The sequence below is a fragment of the Hippocampus bargibanti genome, linkage group LG13 (genome assembly GCF_051943395.1).
Source record: "Hippocampus bargibanti isolate YZ-2025 linkage group LG13, ASM5194339v1, whole genome shotgun sequence".
In the NCBI taxonomy this organism is placed as follows: Eukaryota; Metazoa; Chordata; class Actinopteri; order Syngnathiformes; family Syngnathidae; genus Hippocampus; species Hippocampus bargibanti.
In genome coordinates this window covers 20,155,051-20,175,858 of record NC_142746.1, presented here as the reverse complement: position 1 = coordinate 20,175,858, position 20,808 = coordinate 20,155,051, and the positions used below count along the sequence as shown (strand labels likewise).

Sequence of the window (20,808 nt, the reverse complement as noted above, 5' to 3'; positions counted from 1 at the left end):
TTTAGCCAAAAAAAACGACCATGTATAGTAAGGCGTTTTTAGCCCAAAAAAACGACCATGTATAGTAAGGCGTTTTTAGCCCCAAAAAAATGACCATGTATAGTAAGGCGTTTTTAGTCGAAAAAAAACGACCATGTATGGTAAGGCGTTTTTAGCCGAAAAAAATGACCATGTATAGGAAGGCGTTTTTAGCCCAAAAAAAACGACCATGTATAGTAAGGCGTTTTTAGCCCAAAAAAAATGACCATGTATAGTAAGGCGTTTTTAGTCGAAAAAAACGACCATGTATAGTAAGGCGTTTTTAGCCGAAAAAAACGACCATGTATAGTAAGGCGTTTTTAGCTCCAAAAAAACGACCATGTATAGTAAGGCGTTTTTAGTCGAAAAAAACGACCATGTATAGTAAGGCGTTTTTAGCCGAAAAAAATGACCATGTATAGTAAGGCGTTTTTAGCCGAAAAAAACGACCATGTATAGTAAGGCGTTTTTAGTCGAAAAAAACGACCATGTATAGTAAGGCGTTTTTAGCCGAAAAAAATGACCATGTATAGTAAGGCGTTTTTAGCCGAAAAAAACGACCATGTATAGTAAGGCGTTTTTAGTCGAAAAAAACGACCATGTATAGTAAGGCGTTTTTAGCCGAAAAAAAAATGACCATGTATAGTAAGGCGTTTTTAGTCGAAAAAAACGACCATGTATAGTAAGGCGTTTTTAGCCGAAAAAAAAATGACCATGTATAGTAAGGCGTTTTTAGCCCCAAAAAAACGACCATGTATAGTAAGGCGTTTTTAGCCCAAAAAAAATGACCATGTATAGTAAGGCGTTTTTAGCCCCAAAAAAATGACCATGTATAGTAAGGCGTTTTTAGCCCCAAAAAATGACCATGTATAGTAAGGTGTTTTTAGCCGAAAAAAACGACCATGTATAGTAAGGCGTTTTTAGCCGAAAAAAATGACCATGTATAGTAAGGCGTTTTTAGCCGAAAAAAACGACCATGTATAGTAAGGCGTTTTTAGCTGAAAAAAACGACCATGTATAGTAAGGCGTTTTTAGCATAAAAAAACACCATGTATAGTAAGGCGTTTTTAGCCCAAAAAAAATGACCATGTATAGTAAGGCGTTTTTAGCCCCAAAAAAATGACCATGTATAGTAAGGCGTTTTTAGCCCAAAAAAAACGACCATGTATAGTAAGGCGTTTTTAGCCGAAAAAAAACGACCATGTATAGTAAGGCGTTTTTAGCCCCAAAAAACGACCATGTATAGTAAGGCGTTTTTAGCCCCAAAAAATGACCATGTATAGTAAGGTGTTTTTAGCCGAAAAAAACGACCATGTATAGTAAGGCGTTTTTAGCCCAAAAAAAAAACGACCCTGTATAGTAAGGCGTTTTTAGCCGAAAAAAACGACCATGTATAGTAAGGCGTTTTTAGCCCAAAAAAACGACCATGTATAGTAAGGCGTTTTTAGCCGAAAAAAAACGACCATGTATAGTAAGGCGTTTTTAGCCGAAAAAAATGACCATGTATAGTAAGGCGTTTTTAGCCCCAAAAAAATGACCATGTATAGTAAGGTGTTTTTAGCCGAAAAAAACGACCATGTATAGTAAGGCGTTTTTAGCCGAAAAAAAAACGACCATGTATAGTAAGGCGTTTTTAGCCGAAAAAAAACGACCATGTATAGTAAGGCGTTTTTAGCCCAAAAAAAACGACCATGTATAGTAAGGCGTTTTTAGCCCCAAAAAATGACCATGTATAGTAAGGTGTTTTTAGCCGAAAAAAATGACCATGTATAGTAAGGCGTTTTTAGCCAAAAAAAACGACCATGTATAGTAAGGCGTTTTTAGCTGAAAAAAACGACCATGTATAGTAAGGCGTTTTTAGCCCCAAAAAAATGACCATGTATAGTAAGGTGTTTTTAGCCGAAAAAAACACCATGTATAGTAAGGCGTTTTTAGCCCCAAAAAAATGACCATGTATAGTAAGGCGTTTTTAGCCGAAAAAACGACCATGTATAGTAAGGCGTTTTTCTCAGAAAAAAAAAAACGACCATGTATAGTAAGGCGTTTTTAGCCGAAAAAAACACCATGTATAGTAAGGCGTTTTTAGCCGAAAAAAATGACCATGTATAGTAAGGCGTTTTTAGCCCAAAAAAACGACCATGTATAGTAAGGCGTTTTTAGCCGAAAAGAACGACCATGTATAGTAAGGCGTTTTTAGCCCCAAAAAAATGACCATGTATAGTAAGGCGTTTTTAGCCGAAAAAAACGACCATGTATAGTAAGGCGTTTTTAGCCGAAAAAACGACCATGTATAGTAAGGCGTTTTTAGCCCAAAAAAAACGACCGTTTTTAGCTGAAAAAAACGACCATGTATAGTAAGGCGTTTTTAGCCCAAAAAAATGACCATGTATAGTAAGGCGTTTTTAGCCGAAAAAAACGACCATGTATAGTAAGGCGTTTTTAGCCGAAAAAACGACCATGTATAGTAAGGCGTTTTTAGCCCAAAAAAAACGACCGTTTTTAGCTGAAAAAAACGACCATGTATAGTAAGGCGTTTTTAGCCCAAAAAAATGACCATGTATAGTAAGGCGTTTTTAGCCCAAAAAAACGACCATGTATAGTAAGGCGTTTTTAGCCGAAAAAAATGACCATGTATAGTAAGGCGTTTTTAGCCGAAAAAAAACGACCATGTATAGTAAGGCGTTTTTAGCTGAAAAAAACGACCATGTATAGTAAGGCGTTTTTAGCCGAAAAAAAAACGACCATGTATAGTAAGGCGTTTTTAGCCGAAAAAAAACGACCATGTATAGTAAGGTGTTTTTAGACCCAAAAAACGACCATGGATGGGAACATGTCCCATAGCAGATAAAACAGGCATGTAGCTCAGTGGTATAGTGCATGTTTTGCATCCTTTGCATGTATGATGTCCAGGTTCAAACCCCATCGTTTACCTTTTGTGTCTTTGCAAATTTCTCAGTTGTGGGACTATTAAAGACTTGCTTCTGATGGAAAAAAAAAACGTTTTTAGTCTAAAAAAACGACCATGTATAGTAAGGCGTTTTTAGCCGAAAAAAAACGACCATGTATAGTAAGGCGTTTTTAGCCGAAAAAAACGACCATGTATAGTAAGGCGTTTTTAGCCGAAAAAAATGACCATGTATAGTAAGGCGTTTTTAGCCCAAAAAAACGACCATGTATAGTAAGGCGTTTTTAGCCCAAAAAAACGGCCATGTATAGTAAGGCGTTTTTAGCCCCAAAAAAATGACCATGTATAGTAAGGCGTTTTTAGTCGAAAAAAAACGACCATGTATGGTAAGGCGTTTTTAGCCGAAAAAAATGACCATGTATAGTAAGGCGTTTTTAGCCCAAAAAAACGACCATGTATAGTAAGGCGTTTTTAGCCCAAAAAAAATGACCATGTATAGTAAGGCGTTTTTAGTCGAAAAAAACGACCATGTATAGTAAGGCGTTTTTAGCCGAAAAAAACGACCATGTATAGTAAGGCGTTTTTAGCCCCAAAAAAACGACCATGTATAGTAAGGCGTTTTTAGTCGAAAAAAACGACCATGTATAGTAAGGCGTTTTTAGCCGAAAAAAATGACCATGTATAGTAAGGCGTTTTTAGCCGAAAAAAACGACCATGTATAGTAAGGCGTTTTTAGTCGAAAAAAACGACCATGTATAGTAAGGCGTTTTTAGCCGAAAAAAATGACCATGTATAGTAAGGCGTTTTTAGCCGAAAAAAACGACCATGTATAGTAAGGCGTTTTTAGTCGAAAAAAACGACCATGTATAGTAAGGCGTTTTTAGCCGAAAAAAAAATGACCATGTATAGTAAGGCGTTTTTAGTCGAAAAAAACGACCATGTATAGTAAGGCGTTTTTAGCCGAAAAAAAAATGACCATGTATAGTAAGGCGTTTTTAGCCCCAAAAAAACGACCATGTATAGTAAGGCGTTTTTAGCATAAAAAAACACCATGTATAGTAAGGCGTTTTTAGCCCAAAAAAAATGACCATGTATAGTAAGGCGTTTTTAGCCCCAAAAAAATGACCATGTATAGTAAGGCGTTTTTAGCCCCAAAAAATGACCATGTATAGTAAGGTGTTTTTAGCCGAAAAAAACACCATGTATAGTAAGGCGTTTTTAGCCGAAAAAAATGACCATGTATAGTAAGGCGTTTTTAGCCGAAAAAAACGACCATGTATAGTAAGGCGTTTTTAGCCCTAAAAAACGACCATGTATATATAGTAAGGCGTTTTTAGCCGAAAAAAATGACCATGTATAGTAAGGCGTTTTTAGCCCAAAAAAAACGACCATGTATAGTAAGGCGTTTTTAGCCGAAAAAAATGACCATGTATAGTAAGGCGTTTTTAGCCGAAAAAAACGACCATGTATAGTAAGGCGTTTTTAGCCCTAAAAAACGACCATGTATATATAGTAAGGCGTTTTTAGCCGAAAAAAATGACCATGTATAGTAAGGCGTTTTTAGCCGAAAAAAATGACCATGTATAGTAAGGCGTTTTTAGCCGAAAAAAACGACCATGTATAGTCAGACATTTTTAGCCCCCCAAAAAAACCATGCATGGGATCATGTCTCATAGCTGATAAAATGGAAATGTAGCTCAGTGGTGGAGCGCATGCTTTGCATTTATGATGTCCCAGGTTCAAACCCCATTGTTCCCTTAATGTGTCTTTCTCAATTGTGGAAATGTTAAAGCCTTGCTTCTGATGAAAAAAGAAAAAAACGTTTTTTGGGGGGGCTAAAACGCCTTACTATACATGGTCGTTTTTTTCGGCTAAAAACGCCTTACTATACATGGTCATTTTTTTGGGGCTAAAAACGCCTTACTATACATGGTCGTTTTTTTCTGCTAAAAACGCCTTACTATACATGGTCGTTTTTTTTCGGCTAAAAACGCCTTACTATACATGGTCGTTTTTTTGGGGCTAAAAACGCCTTACTATACATGGTCGTTTTTTTCTGCTAAAAACGCCTTACTACACATGGTCATTTTTTTCGGCTAAAAACGCCTTACTATACATGGTCGTTTTTTTGGGCTAAAAACGCCTTACTATACATGGTCATTTTTTTCGGCTAAAAACGCCTTACTATACATGGTCGTTTTTTGGGGCTAAAAACGCCTTACTATACATGGTCGTTTTTTTCGGCTAAAAACGCCTTACTATACATGGTCATTTTTTTCGGCTAAAAACGCCTTACTATACATGGTCGTTTTTTTTGGGCTAAAAACGCCTTACTATACATGGTCGTTTTTTTCGGCTAAAAACGCCTTACTATACATGGTCGTTTTTTGGGGCTAAAAACGCCTTACTATACATGGTCGTTTTTTTCGGCTAAAAACGCCTTACTATACATGGTCATTTTTTTCGGCTAAAAACGCCTTACTATACATGGTCGTTTTTTTTGGGCTAAAAACGCCTTACTATACATGGTCGTTTTTTTCGGCTAAAAACGCCTTACTATACATGGTCGTTTTTTTGGGCTAAAAACGCCTTACTATACATGGTCGTTTTTTTCAGCTAAAAACGCCTTACTATACATGGTCATTTTTTTCGGCTAAAAACGCCTTACTATACATGGTCGTTTTTTTTGGGCTAAAAACGCCTTACTATACATGGTCGTTTTTTTCGGCTAAAAACGCCTTACTATACATGGATGTTTTTTTCGGCTAAAAACGCCATACTATACATGGACAATTTTTTGGGCTAAAAAACGCCTTAGTATACATGGTCAATTTTTTTGTGCTCAAACAGCCCATACTATACATGGTCATTTTTTTGGGCTAAAAACGCCTTACTATACATTTTAGCCGAAAAATACGACCATGTATAGTAAGGCGTTTTTAGCCCAAAAAAATGACCATGTATAGTAAGGCGTTTTTAGGATGAAAAAAACCACTATGTATAGTAAGGCATTTTTAGCGCCCCCAAAAAGAACAACCATTTATAGTAAGGCGTTTTTGATGCGAAGAAAAGGACCATGTATAGTAAGGCATATTTAGGCCGAAAAATACGACTATGTATATAGTAAGGTGTTTTTATCCGGGGAAAAAAAAACACCTGACCATGTTTTGAAAGCTGTTTTTAGCTGAAAAAAAAAACGCCACCATATATCGAAAGTCGTTTTTGACCTGTAAAAAGATGACCATGTATAGTACGGCCTAAACATTCAGTTCCCGCTAACATTTGCCTTTAGCATGCTATCATGCTATCGTATAAAATGAGAAAAACAAGTGAATATCGTCCACAATGCCAACTCGAAGTAAAAGGAGTCTGATTTTCTTTTTTTTTCTTTCTAGGTGGTTTGAGGGCTTTAACTGGGAGGGCTTGAAGAAGGGGACACTGACACCTCCCATCATCCCCAATGTAAGTGGATCGATCAAACAGATACAGTTCTAACTTTTAGCGTCGTCGTCTTAGAGGACAACCGACGTCTCCGGACAAGTTGTGTCCATAATTTGTAAAATGGCTTCAAATGACTTCTACTGAGCGTATTTTACAAAGATTCCACCGCATATAGCTATATTTTACGTTTTAAGACTCGCGCTGAATATTCCGGAAGTCTTGTTTTTGAGTTGGTGACGAGTCCGTACGTGACGTCACTGAGGGAACACCCCTGACCGAAAAAAAGGACACATTGTAGCAGTCCTTCCATCACCTCAATACATTTGGCTGTACTTGGCTGGTCTGAAAACTTCGTGTAGCAGCAAAAAAGAGGCAGAAGAGGGCGACAAAGCTCCGTGTAAGGAATTAATCAACCTGTGGAAACGGGCTGATTAATTGGTCGCCATTTTCTGCCTCTTTTTCGGTGATACGTTTCCCCCCAATGTTGCCTCAAAATGGCACGGAATAAATTATTTAATCGATTGCAAACACGTATGCTTTCCTCTTCAGAACTATTTGAATCATATTCATAACTGGATGTGTAACAAAAAAAGCATATTCTCCGAATCTGAAGCCAAATGTGATGTCGGTTGTCCTTTAAACCTGCGTCCACTCGTCTCCATCGCCAGGTCACATCAGCAGTTGACACGAGTAACTTCGACAGCTTCCCAGAGGACAACGAAGACCCGCCGCCTGACGACAACTCCGGTTGGGATGTTGATTTTTGAAGTTCTCCTTCCAGCATCTCCGTGGAAACCAAAAGAAAGTCTTCTTTGGGAGGCCTTGCAGCGGCTTCCTGGTAGAAGAAAGAAAAGTAAAAAGAAGCAGATATGGAGAAGAAGTCCATTTAACGGAAGGGCGAAGCACGTCTGGGTCACCGATATGCCTTTATTTCACTGTGGTCAAGCATTTATAGCGGGACAGCTGTAGCACATGTTCAGTGTTGTCTTACACTCGGCTCGAAGGACACAACGTGCAGGGATAAACGCGCACGTGCGCAAACAAACAAAACAAAAAACATGGCCGACGCAGCCTGACGTTCCGGCGAATGTCATCTTTTTTAAGGATAATACAAGAGTGTGGAAATGTGAAATGTTGTGTTTTGATCGCCGCTTCTCCAGTTTGTACAACAAGTGCTCTCGACTTAACCTGAATGTCACCAATTGCCACAAGTAACATCGTGTTGAGCATTTTTAAAGGACAACCGACACCTCCGGACAAGTTGCGTCCATAATTTGTAAAATGACTTCAAATGACTTCTACTGAATGCATTTTTACAAAGATTCCACCGCGTATAGCTATATTTTACGTTTTAAGCGCGTTGAAAGCTCCTCGTCGCTTTCAGGTTTCAGATTCACCTTTATGAACTAAATAGCTAGCTATTAGCTATCTATTCGCTAGCTATTAGCTATCTATCCCCCAACTCTTACTTGGCCTTTCGGAAAAGATTGCTATTAGCTGTCCAGCTGGCTGGCTGGTAGCTGGCTATCTATTAGCGATTTATTAGCTATCCATTAGCTAGCTGGCTAGCTATTAGCTATCTAGCTAGCTGGCTGTAAGCTGTCTATCTCGCTATCCATTAACTATTTATTTGAGTTCGGTGTTGAGTGAACGCTGGCGCGTGTGTCTGCCGCTGCTCACCCACAGAAAAAGTTTATCCTGTGACTGTAAAGTGAACTTGAGAGTTTTGAAAGGCGCTTATAAAGCAAATGAATTATTATTATTATTATTATTATTATATTCACAATCTATTAGCTATCTACTCGCTAGCTATTAGCTATCTATTTTCTAGCTAGCTAGCTTGCTAGCAAATAGATAGCTAATCAGAGTCCAGACGGCTCGAATTGATACGGAAGGACTTCTTTAAACGATTGCAAACATTGATGCTTTCCTCTTCAGAACTATTTGAATCATATTCATAACTGGAAGAGTAACAAGAAATCATCTTTTCCGAATCTGAACTCTCTGAAGCCATTGTTTTGATTCTGGAGCAAGGCAGTTTGTGAAGAAGTATCCTGGCGTGACATCACGAACAAGGGGGCGGGACTTTCTGAATATCCCCAGTTCCGAGCTCATTTTGAAGTAGTTTTGGGACATTTTGTCATTTTTACTGGTGTTTTGCATTTGACTAAAAATATCAGCCTGCGTGTTTTGGGTATTTTAGTTGCTATAAAACGTTTTTCTGATGTCAGTTAGGAAACAAACAAATGGTGTCGGTTGTCCTTTAAAGGAGACTCATTATGCAATTTTTTTTCCCTTCTCGATTCTGAAAATTCCAAGATGTCTTAATGTAACGTGTGTGATGGTTTAACCTCATGGGAAATTTAAGAGAAAAAAATATTCAATTGAGATTTAACAATTTATATTGAGACAACCGCAATTTAACTCATTCACTGCCATTCACAAATTTATTCAGGAAGTGAAAATATGACATAGAGCGCCATTCCCGAATTTGTTCGGGCTTTGTTTTTTTCACGCTTGGGTGCCGATAAAGCACTGGCCATGGCCTCTGGCAATGTTTAATCTTTTCCACACGGGGGCAGTATTTCCTTTTTTCCATATTAGCGCTTTGTTCCAGCTTCAGCTGTTGTTAAAGCGCCATATAAACCAATATGTATGTGTTGCATTGCATTTTGGACATCTGCCCTCATTTCAATCCCATATAACTCCAGACCCATATAACTTAGGAATTAACTCTTTTTTTCTGATGAAAGAAGAAGAGCGTCTAAGGTTTCTAAAGCTGCATTGAATGTTTATGTAGTCCAAAAACTCAATAGTCTGTGGGTCCTGGAATTTAAGTGACAATGACAAAAACCCTGGCACTGGAGTGGACACATTCTTGTACATGTCTGGCAGTGAATGAGTTAACGATCAGGCGAATACTGGGGTTGGTATGTAATGGTATACAGGAATTTAAAAAGTCCAATTTCCATAATAGGTCCCTTTTAAAGTACATTGTGAACACACACACACACACACACACGCACACACACACACATTTCTGTTTGAAGGGTTTTGTGAGGTCCGGATAACTCCAGTTTCTGCTAAGTTTAGAGAAGAACTAGTGTTCCATTCGAACACTAAATGTCACCCCATTTCCCACTTCAACTCCAACAAAGAAATAAAAAGTGGACTTGAAACTGAAATAACATCAGGAGTGAGGTTTCTGAATGGCTACATTCAAAGTCCTCACCTCTGTAATGAATTTGGTTAAAATATTTTACTTTTTGTGGTATGAACTTTTTTCACTCATTATCCACACACATACATAAACACACACAGTGAGTAAAAAGTGTGTCCTCTCAGAAACTTTAACAGATGCATATATACACCCTCTAGAAGCCTTTAGAATGAAAAACTTGTGAGGACCGGCCAAAAGGTCCTCACTATGTATGGTATAAAATGTTAGTGGTCCTCACAAGACTAGACACACCCAAAAAAATCATTTGGGGTGAATTTGTGAGGACCTCTGTGAAACTTTAACAGATGCATATATAGACCCTCTAGAAGCCTTTAGAATGAAAAACTTGTGAGGACCGACCAAGAGGTCCTCACTTGTCAAAAATGTCCTCACGACGTATGGTATAAAATGTTAGTGGTCCTCACAAGACTGGTCATACAAACACACACACACAAACAAACACAACAAGCACGTAAGTGTGTGCAGTCAAAGAAAGGAGACTCTCCAAGTGCCCTGTTTCAAATATCAACTATCACACAGCTGATGCGGGAAAGTAACCATGAAGTAACGTGTCATCCATGATGCACTAATGTCAACTTTACACACACACACACACACACACACACACACACACACACACACACACACACACACACACACACACACACACACACACACACACACACATAAAAATAATAATCCTAAAGTATTATTTGGACCTCCATCATGCCTGTACAGCTCGAACTGTGAAATCGCTGTCAATGTCTTTGGTGCTGTTTTTGATTGATGATCACAAACAAACAAAAAACACCACACACAAAAAACCAGTGACAGGACAGTCTATTTAGTTAAATTATTTTTATTTTATTTTTTGTATAGCAATTTCACTCTTTTTCCTGTGCTTGGTTTCTGTTATTACTACTACTATTTGATATGAATGACTGTATGTATTTATTTTGTGCAGTTTTGTTCCTTTTTCAAATATTTTGTGGATGTATTTTCTCCCTAACACACGTCCGCATGACTTTCAAACAATCTTCAAGGACAACCGACGCCTCCGGAGGAGTTGTGTCCATAATTTGTAAAATTACTTCAAATGACTTCTACTGAGCGTATTTTACAAAGATTTTACGGCGTATAGCTATATTTTATGTTTTAAGACTCGCGCTGAATATACAGGAAGTCTTGTTTTCGAGTTGATGCCTGACGTGACGTCACTGAAGGAACGCCCCTGAGCGAGAAAGCGACACACAATGTATTTCGGGTACTTTGTTTGGTCTGAAAACTTCGTGTTGATGGCGAAATTAGAAGGAAAACACATAAATAACTCGATGGTGAATCGTTGTGTGTTGCACCAAGACTACTATTTGATACTAGTTGACACAAATTCCCAGCGGACAAATCAGCCCATTTCTAATGAGAGCTTGGGCGCCATCTTGTGCATTTTCTGGGACGCTACATTGGAGTCGTGAGGGCTCCAATTGATACGGAAGGACTCCTTTAAACGATTGCAAACATTTATGCTTTCCTCTTTAGAACTATTTGAATAATATTCATCACCGGATGAGTAACAAGAAAGCATTTTCTCCGAATCTGAAGCTATTGTTTTGATTCTAGAGAAAGGCAAAGACGTCCTGGCGTGATGTCACGAACAAGGGGGCGGGACCTTCTGAAAACTCGCCATCCCCAAAGTCATTTTGAAGTAGTTTTTGGATAATTTAACTCATTTTTATTGGTGTTTTGCATTTGACTAAAAATATCAGTTAGGAAACACACTTAGGAAACAAAAAAAAAAGGTGTCGGTTGTCCTTTAACGGCATCACCTGTCACGTCCGAACAATCAATAGCATAAAATGTAAGTGCCTTAAATCGACGACATACAAATCATGATCGCAAGGCCTTTTTGATGCTGCATGAACACACACACACACACACACACACACACACACACACACACACACACACACACACACACACACACACACACACACACAAAGTGCGCCTCGTTCCTCAAGATGATTTGTTTTTTCTCAGATAGGAATTCAAAATCCATCGCATACGACTGCAATGACATGCTTCTCACGTCAAAATCATCACAGAAGCAGGAATGATTTGCGGTTGTCCACTTTTGTTTTTACGTCATACGATTAGACTGAAAAAGGCACATGTATTTATTATTATGATGATGGATGGTAGGTTTCACTCTTTAGATTCATTTATAAACGCTTCGAGTGGTCCCTTGTTGAAGTGATCATCAAGTGGAATACAACAGCTGTGCAGTTTGATCACCAAATCGATATTTATTAGGATTAAATGAATAGTGAATGGATTCATATCATATCATATTTGGACCATATCCATGTTGCCGGATATTTGCCTTGTGTTGTTTTTGTTGTTTCGTTGCTGTAAATGAATTTTGCAAAGTGCCACATAGTATATGATTTTTGGAATTATAGACTTAAAATAAACAAGTCAGTGTTGGTGTCTTTAATTAATTAATTCAACCAAAGTTCCCACATCAATTTCCCGCCTTGTAAAGCAAGTTGTGAAACAACCTTAATGTTATCATGGAATCAAATTAGCCACTTTTTATACTGCCGTGGTCAACATGAACTAAATGTATTATTATTATTATTATTAAAATGGTTTATTTGGTCAAATTATTTAATTTCATACATACACATTTTTAAATATATTAAAAATGTGAATAAAATTATCATTATTCATCGTTAACAAATTAGAAATAATGCTGGCTACCAAGCGTGCTATATATATGCTATTTGCTATCCATAAGCTATCTAGATAGCTAGCTAGCTATTCGTTATCGATTAGCTAGCCAGCTAACTTTCTATCTGAGTTATTCCGGGTTGAGTGGGGCATGTGGCTGCCGCTGCTCGCCCACAGAAAAACTGATCTTGTGACTGTAAAGTGACCTTGAGAATTTTGAAAGGCGCTTAGAAATCAAATGTATTACATACAGAATGATTTTGTTGCGACAATTTAACAAGTGGCCGCATGACGGCGCTGCCGGTAAAGCGACAATCGTCGGTTCACGAATGATAAAATGCAGACAAACAAGCGTGACTGAACTTATTTACTTACACTATTCAAATACAATATCAGTCACTTATCGGGATGTTTGAAATGTTAACATTGAATGAGATTATCATTATTCATCGTTAACAAACTAGAAAGTAAATGTTTTTTTGTTGCGACAATATTACAAGTGGCCGCATGAGGGGGCTGCAGGTAAAGTGACAATCGTTTCTCACTGACTAAATCCTCCAACGAGCCGGTTCACGACAATGCAGACAAACAAGCATGACTGTACTTATTTTTTTCTTTCTTTAAACTTGCACTCTTCACATGCAATATTAGTCACTTATCGGTATGTTTGAGTTATATTCATCCAGTGAAGCAATTATTAGCTGTAGACGTGTAATTTTATGTGGCTGACAACAGGTTATGGAAGATCAAAGGGCAAAGATGGCGCTAAAAACCCACTTCAAAAGCTACAGTGCAATTGAACTCCACGAAAGTGTTTTCGTGTGGTTTTGTCAAGTGTTTGGAACTAATTTAGAACTCCTCTTCCAAGTTTATCGGCAGCCTCAAAGACGTCGCACTGTCCCAATATGGCGTCAGGTTACACGTATGGACACATTAACACGCGAAGAAGAAAAAAAAACTCAAATAAGCGTCCAAGTGAATTAACAAAGTAAAAGAATTTCCCGTCAAATACACACACTTTTTTTGGTCTTTATCAGAGGCTTTAAGGAGAGCTCAGACTTGAATTTAGCAAGCCAGAAGGCAAACATGGTTTTACGAAAGGGTGGGGGGCATGGGGGTCCTTTCATCTCCAAAGTGCCAGTCAAGTCTGAAAGGACTCGCCACGGAAGTCTATTAATTCGGTCAACTTTTCACACCCCTTAATAGTCTTCGTGCATATCCTACACATTCATGTCCGCCCCTTGGTGTCATCGGGGGGTGTCGGAGGGATAATTGCCCCCCCCCTCCGTCCCCCTTTTCAAATAAGAGGATCAAATGAAGAGTTAATCGACGCAAGTGACTTCAATCACCCCTAAAAGACGCCCGAATGTCAAAGAACATGATGGAATTAGCTCCTACAAAGACGCCAAACATTTGTTTTTCTCTCGACAAGGGATGAAATAAAACGAATGAAGTGGAAAAAAAGTTGCAAACGTGACTACAAAAATGCACGCAACACGAAAAAAATATTTACTCTTAGCATAATTAGTTGATTTAAGACTAATGGTTTTGCAACTTTTATCACCGGAAAACGATCTACTAATGATATAGTTTTTGTTCTCATAAAGTAGATTTATTTATTATAAAAACAAAAAATACTGGAATAATGCTGAGAAGGTGTATTTTTTTCATAAAGGTACACATTTCACAATGAAACATGTACTTTCAAATACATATAATATATATAAATCAAAATATATTACATATTTATTTACTGTATATAATAGCTGTTCATGTTTAGCACTTTGTTACAGATTCAGCTCTTGTTAAAACGCTATATAAATCAATATATATACATGTATTTAAATGTATTTGTATACATTTAAATAGAATACAATACATATTGATTTATATAGTGTGTGTGTATATATATATACACTATATAAAGCAATATGTATTGTATATCTATATATACACACACTACTATATAAATCAATATGTATTGTATATCTATCTATCTATCTATCTATCTATAGATACATATATATTATATAAATCAATATGTAGTGTATTCTATTTAAATGTATACAAATAAATTATATAAATGATTGTGTAGAAATGCAAATATTACACAGTTCACTCCTAGGTAACTGCATTTTAAAAACATTCCACGTATAAAAAATGCAATGCACTTAAAAGTCAAATGGAGATTGTTCTTAAAACTATTAAAAAGGAAACACTTCTTAAGTATCGAATACAAGTCTATTGTACTGTACTTCAATGTTACCTACAACCAAACTGCACTAAAGGTGCGCTCTTCTAAAATAAATAATGTCCGGAGCACGAAAAGTACACAAAAATGAACTATACTCATGAAAATATATATTTACACAGTATTTAGTAATTGTTATTCATACCGCTAGAGGGAGCCATGTGCCATTTCTTGTCGTCATTCCACCGGCTCGTTTTCTTCTTTTTTGTTGGTTATTTTAACATCACCATAAATACCTAAATGTTTAAAGTTGTCTGATGACCTAACTTTTAAAAATATTAAATCTTTACCCATTTTATTTTAGATAATAAACTAAAATATATGCCATTCTGATTTGACTGTCATATATTTTATGACCCCCCCCCCCCCAAAAAAAAAAAAAAAAAAAAAAACACCGAATTATTCATTTTACTTGAGCAGACTATTTGATTTTTTTCTCTCGTTTTTTCCCTTTCACAAAGAAAAGAAAAGACGAACAACTCAACGTTCACAAAAACAACAACAACAAAATCTGGATATAATAACAACTATGTGATGTAACCAAATTTACACATTTGTTTTGATTCACTTGACAATTCGTCGTTTGATCATGTCAACGAACGTGCTTGCTAGCCTGTGAAGTGGTCACAGTGGTCAACTGATTATTATTATTTTTTTTTACAAATGTTTTTCATTAAAAATCTAAATATTTTTTTCCTAGACGATTTGTTTTTGATTCTGTTTCTGCCTGTTTCTTGCAAGCACATCAGCCGTTCACGATGCCAGTAATGTCAACAAAATTATAATAATAAACGTCTGAACTCGGGGCTAGGTTACACTTGTTGCTACATTTAACTGAGATCGTTCCTCTTGAAAATACACCCAAAAATGTACTATTTATCGAAGAACACAATAAAATGATATGTATGGGTATATTTTGACACGCGTTACGTTCAAAGTATTCAAAGTTTTTAGCATATTTGACAATAAAGCTGACTTTGACTTTTTGACTATATTTGTGGACGTTCAACGTCCACAAATCGCGTACACTTCACTATTATCAATGGCCCCTGTTGGCATGCCAATTTTATTGTTGACTTGGATGTCTGCTGCCTGCAAGCGACTTTCAAAATCGGCCGTCTTGGTCTCTCCAACCTGTGCGTATTTGCGCACAGGTTTGTTCGTTCCAGGCATCAGACAGACTTAACAGGTCGTTATCATTAGCCAAACACGCAGCCTGAACAGATGAGCGTTTTCCGTGCACCTCTTTGAAATTCCACCCATCGCCTTTGTTTATGCCCCGCGAGGGGGGCGGGATGACAAACAGGTCCACGCGTATAAAAAGCATCAAGACGGCACTTGGGGCGACACTGCAGACGTTCCCACACACGAGATAGAAACTTTATTCTAGCAACCTTTTTTAAAGGGAATTTCTCAGGCAACTTTAGCGGGGACGTCTTGTTTTATTTTTGCTTTCACCAACGCAACAACAACATAAACAAAAGGAATCCATCCATCCAATCATGCTGATGCGATGCGTCGCGCGTTTTTGCCTGCCCGTGTGGCTCTCGCTACTTGGATACGTTTACGCGGGGCCGATCGTCCTCAACTCCAACGCTATCAAAAACTTCGAACCGGTCAGCCCCAGTCCGCGGACTTCACCGACGGGCAGCGGGGGACACAAATCGCCCGTGGACGTATCGCAGGTATGACGCATTTTCATTGGAACAAAAAAACAACAACGTTCCACTTCGTAAAAGTTAGCGTGAATATAAAGTCGTCCATTTGTCGTGTGATTTAATGGCCGAACCCCTACCCATACACCCCACTCTCTAATCCCAGTCGACGGGAATATGTGCGGATGACGACGACTGCGGGGTTGATGAATTCTGCAACGACGTCAGAAGTATGTGTCTGGCTTGCCGCAAAAACCGGAAGCGTTGCGCACGGGACGCCATGTGTTGCGCCGGAAGCCGCTGCAGCAACGGTAAAAGCACCCCCTCGTCCCATCCCCCTTTTTTGTTGGACAAGTGTAAAATCACACTCTCCTGTCCTCTCCAGGTGTCTGCCAGACGAATGACATTGATGGGCCCGGATGGCATATTTACAACTCGACTATGGCGCATCATGCCAAACGGCCCCTCACTGGCCTGGAAGCGCATACTGTCAAAGGTAAATATATTGAACAAATAACAAAAAAAAAATAATAATAATCTTGGTCCACTATAATTTTTTCGGGGTGTTTTGGACAAACTCATTTGCTGTTTTGCGCAGGCCATCACTTTGTGTAATATACAAGTACAGTGATACCTCGGTTTACGAACCCCTTGGCTTACAAACTTTTCAGTTTACGAACGTTACATTTATGAAAAATTTACCTTGCCATACAAACTTTTTTCGTACACTGAGCTGCCTCAATGAGTGATGTGTCGTTCGCGAACGAGCCCGTTCTTCTAACAACAAAATGGCAGCCGACTGTTTTTGTCCTGTATTCCCCGCCCCCAGTCTTCGGTTAAAGCCACGTTATTGGTCAATAACGCAGCAGTGAGGGAGGGGGGTGGTTTAAACATTAAAGAGACAGGCAGACAACAGTGAGAGAGTTTCGACTTTGATAGTTCAAAGGCAGAGTGTAGACCGCAAGGTTAAAATATCCCATCAATCAGGCTCCACAAATAACCCGCACAAGCCATCTGTACACTTGATGCAAAAAAGCTATCAACCCAGCTAAACAGAACACAGTTGAGGAACTAGATAAAATTATCACAGAGAAAGCACCTACAAGGGATCATTCCTCAAGATGGCGAAAGAAGGTTACGTTCCTCATCAAGCGTTTAATGCTGATGAAAGCGGCCACTCCATTCCATCAAGCCATCAACGACCATCACAAAGGTAAATAAAACACCTTTATTATACAGTACAGTTTATTTATTTCATTATAATACCATAGCACATTTATTATTCATAAAATAAGGTATATTTTGTGTAATTTTAAGTCTTTGAAAATTAGAAAGTAGAGAATTATGTTTTATGGGGACATGGGAACGGATTATTCTCATTTTAATAGTTTCCTATGGGAAATTAATTTTTGGGATACACACTTTTCGCCTTACACACTCTGTCGGGGAACCAATTAAGTTCGTAAGCCAAGGTATCACTGTAGTAGTTGTGTGGCAATTCTTTCAAAATACTGTAGATGTTGCCTGACCTACTTGCGACCTTGTCGTTATCTGCTTTACTGTTTTGGTGTAGCAACCTGCCAAATGTTTATGCTGTGACATCATCAATAGGCAATTTTATTTTGGTGGGTGTGTAAATGACTTTCAGATTTTTGCCATTTGCTGCGGCTTGACGAGAGTCAAGCCCTCTGTTAGCAGTTGATAATTCATATCTTGTGGGTTTTGTTTGGGAGCCTCTGTAATTTGCAGATAAACTCACCTATTCGCAGTTTTGGTGGTCAGGCCAGAGAATCAAGAGAAGAGTTTTGCTTTGGCATATTCGAAGATCACCATTTACAAATGTGTTTAAACGTGATGATTTTTGCAATCTGTCTGTCGTTACTATTTTAGAAAAAAAAAACCACTGCCAAAGATTATAAAATTAATAAATTAGCATATACAGGTAATATCCGATTTACGACCAGCTAGATTTACAGCCACCCATACTTACGACTATGACCTCCAGACCCTATTTTTTACATTTTAAATCTACATCTGGCACCACAACGCGCTAGCAGGCTGGCAAAGCGTACATAATTTTGGCCAGCCGGCATGTCACACACTCACACAGCAATCAACTGTGTGATGGCACCACAGGGGGGGGGAGGTTGTTCCTTGTATATGAAGACCACCCCCCATTATTTGTTGATACCCTTTATTCTAAAATTACATATTTTGGTGTCCAAAGAACTATATTGAAGTGAGCGGAGGAGCTTCACTTAGCCAGAGATTGTTCCCTATTACCACCATGTGGCCAATTGTCTTAGTTTTATTATTTGTATTTGTAGTTTTATTATTAATTGTATTAATTTCTTGCTTTTTTCTAATTTAACCTGCTTTTTTTTCATTATTAATTTTTTGTTCATGTCAAACAAAGCCTTTTCAGATATCAAAGTATTGCTTTGGCGCTATCATCTGAGGGTCACGGGCAGTCAGCGGGGGACAACCTGAACCGCTTGCCAGTCAATTGTAATAATAATAATTATAATAATACAATTCATTTATAAGCGCCTTTCAAAACTCTCAAGGTCACTTTACAGTCACAGGATACGTTTTTCTGTGGGTGAGCAGCGGCAGCCACACGCGCCAGCATTCACTCAACCCGGAAGTAACTCAAATAGATAGAAATAGATAGCTAATAATAATAATAATAATAATAATAATAATAATAATAATAATAATAGTCATTTATAAGCGTCTTTCAAAACTCTCAAGGTCACTTTACAGTCACAGGATACGTATTTCTGTGGGTGAGCAGCGGCAGCCACACGCGCCAGCGTTTACTCAACCCGGAATAACTCAAATGAATAAAAAGCTCGCTAGCTAGCTAATAGATAGCCAATAGACAGCCAGCTAGCTATCTAATAGATAGCTCGCTAATAGATAGCTCGCTAATAGATGGCTAAGATTGTTTACATTGATGGTGCCCAATAATTGTAAGGCACACAGACAAAAAAATATTTACGATGCACAATCTGGAGTGTGCTAAAAGTAGTTAAAAATGTAAATAACAGGCAGTGTTATGCAATTATTTTTTTACGTCATCATTTAACCCAGACGTGTCAAAGTCATTTTTTTGCCGCGGGCCACATTGTAGTTACGGTTTTCTCCCGCCGGCCGCTTGAATTTGGGGAAGCCATTAGAATGTTTAATCCTCTCCACATATTACATGTAGAGCGCACAACAAATTAATGAATAACTAGTTTTCAAATCTGAAGTCAAGAATAATGACTGTTATTGTAGTTTATATCCAAAAAATATGACATTTTGGTGAGCATTTTAGCATGCATTATGGAATTTCACAACTTTGATTTGCATTCACGGGCCGAAAAAAATAATGTGGCGGGCCGGATTTATCCCCCGGGCCTTGACTTTGACATCCGTAACCTAACCTCTTTTGTTCCCCATCCAAGGTCAGGAAGGCGACACGTGCCTGCGCTCGTCCGACTGCTCGGCGGGCCTTTGCTGCGCCCGCCATTTTTGGTCTCGTATCTGCAAACCGGTTCTGAGCGAGGGCCAGGTGTGCACGCGCCATCGCCGCAAGGGCACCCACGGCCTGGAGCTCTTCCAGCGCTGCGACTGCGGCGACGGCCTGGCGTGCCGGCCCGAGAGAAGCGAGCGGGAATTGCAACACGCCGTCAGCAGGACGTCGGCCCGGAACCTACACACCTGTCAGAGACGCTGACGCAAACACACACACACACACACAAAGGTCACAGATACTGAGATACACACACACACACACACACACACACACACACACACACACACACACACACACACACACACATATATGCCAACACCTAAGACTTTCTTTCCTGTCAACGCTGCTGACACCGAGACAGCGCCAGGAAGCAAAGATGCGCTTCCTGAAGGGGAAAATGATACACCCGCAGAGATGATGGACTTGTCTATGAATGGGTTGAAACGAGGTTGGGGGAGGAAGAAGTGGGTGAGGGTTGGAGCGGGTCGGGGGGGGGGGGGTGTCCGGATCAATTGTCCATAGGCGGTTAATGGCAGATCTGTTTTTTTTTTGTTTCTGTTTTTATGGAACTTGAAGCGTCGGTTATTGCAGTAAATTACTGCATTGTGAATGATGGCTGGGGAACCGAACCAGGAAATTGGAGTCTAACGAACAGTTCAAATACAGAAATGGTGATAATAATATATTAAAAACTGCGATCCCGCGGCGCCTAGGCTATATGCTAACCCAATTGAAAAGTATGTTTGTTAGACATAACACGGGTCAATGGCAAATTTACCTTTTAACAACGCATCATCCGGGAAAGGTTTCCTTGCATCAGCGATTTAAAAAAAAAATAAAAATGTGTGGTTAATGAAATTGTCTTAAACCTTTGCCTTAAACATCTTTGAATTTATTAAAGCAGAATTTTGTTTCAAAGTATCACAACGAGTCTGTTTTATATGGATCTGGAGTTATCTAAGCTTGAAATGGGGGCGCCAGTACCACATACAATTGTTTTTGAAAATGGATGACTTTTATAGTTGTATAGTTAATTCGTTATGGTTTTTAACATATTGTAAACAAAAA

General features: G+C 38.6%; 2 protein-coding genes and 1 long non-coding RNA gene across 5 annotated transcripts in view; 2 read left to right on the top strand and 1 right to left on the bottom strand.

The window, feature by feature from the left end:
- Positions 1-7,277, top strand: part of LOC148889669 (cGMP-dependent protein kinase 1) — a 121,799-nt gene extending 114,522 nt beyond the window's left edge. For both annotated transcript variants that reach the window (XM_089011898.1, XM_089011900.1), the window contains 2 exons: positions 6,319-6,385; positions 7,033-7,277. In XM_089011898.1, the coding sequence (XP_088868024.1) occupies positions 6,319-6,385; positions 7,033-7,131 (166 nt within the window). In that variant the 3' untranslated portion in view covers positions 7,132-7,277. The remainder of the gene's footprint in view (positions 1-6,318; positions 6,386-7,032) is intronic.
- Positions 7,278-15,882: 8,605 nt separating this feature from the next.
- LOC148889668 (dickkopf-related protein 1-like) lies at positions 15,883-20,655 on the top strand. The gene is made up of 4 exons (XM_089012617.1): positions 15,883-16,247; positions 16,384-16,528; positions 16,603-16,713; positions 19,670-20,655. Exons 1-4 carry the CDS (start codon positions 16,065-16,067, stop codon positions 19,939-19,941), a joined length of 711 nt encoding a protein of 236 aa, XP_088868743.1. The 5' UTR covers positions 15,883-16,064; the 3' UTR covers positions 19,942-20,655.
- The window catches only part of LOC148889667 (uncharacterized), a 26,406-nt gene continuing 25,396 nt past the window's right edge, over positions 19,799-20,808 (bottom strand). For both annotated transcript variants that reach the window (XR_016116967.1, XR_016116966.1), the window contains exon 4: positions 19,799-19,937. This is a non-coding gene — a long non-coding RNA (uncharacterized LOC148889667). The remainder of the gene's footprint in view (positions 19,938-20,808) is intronic.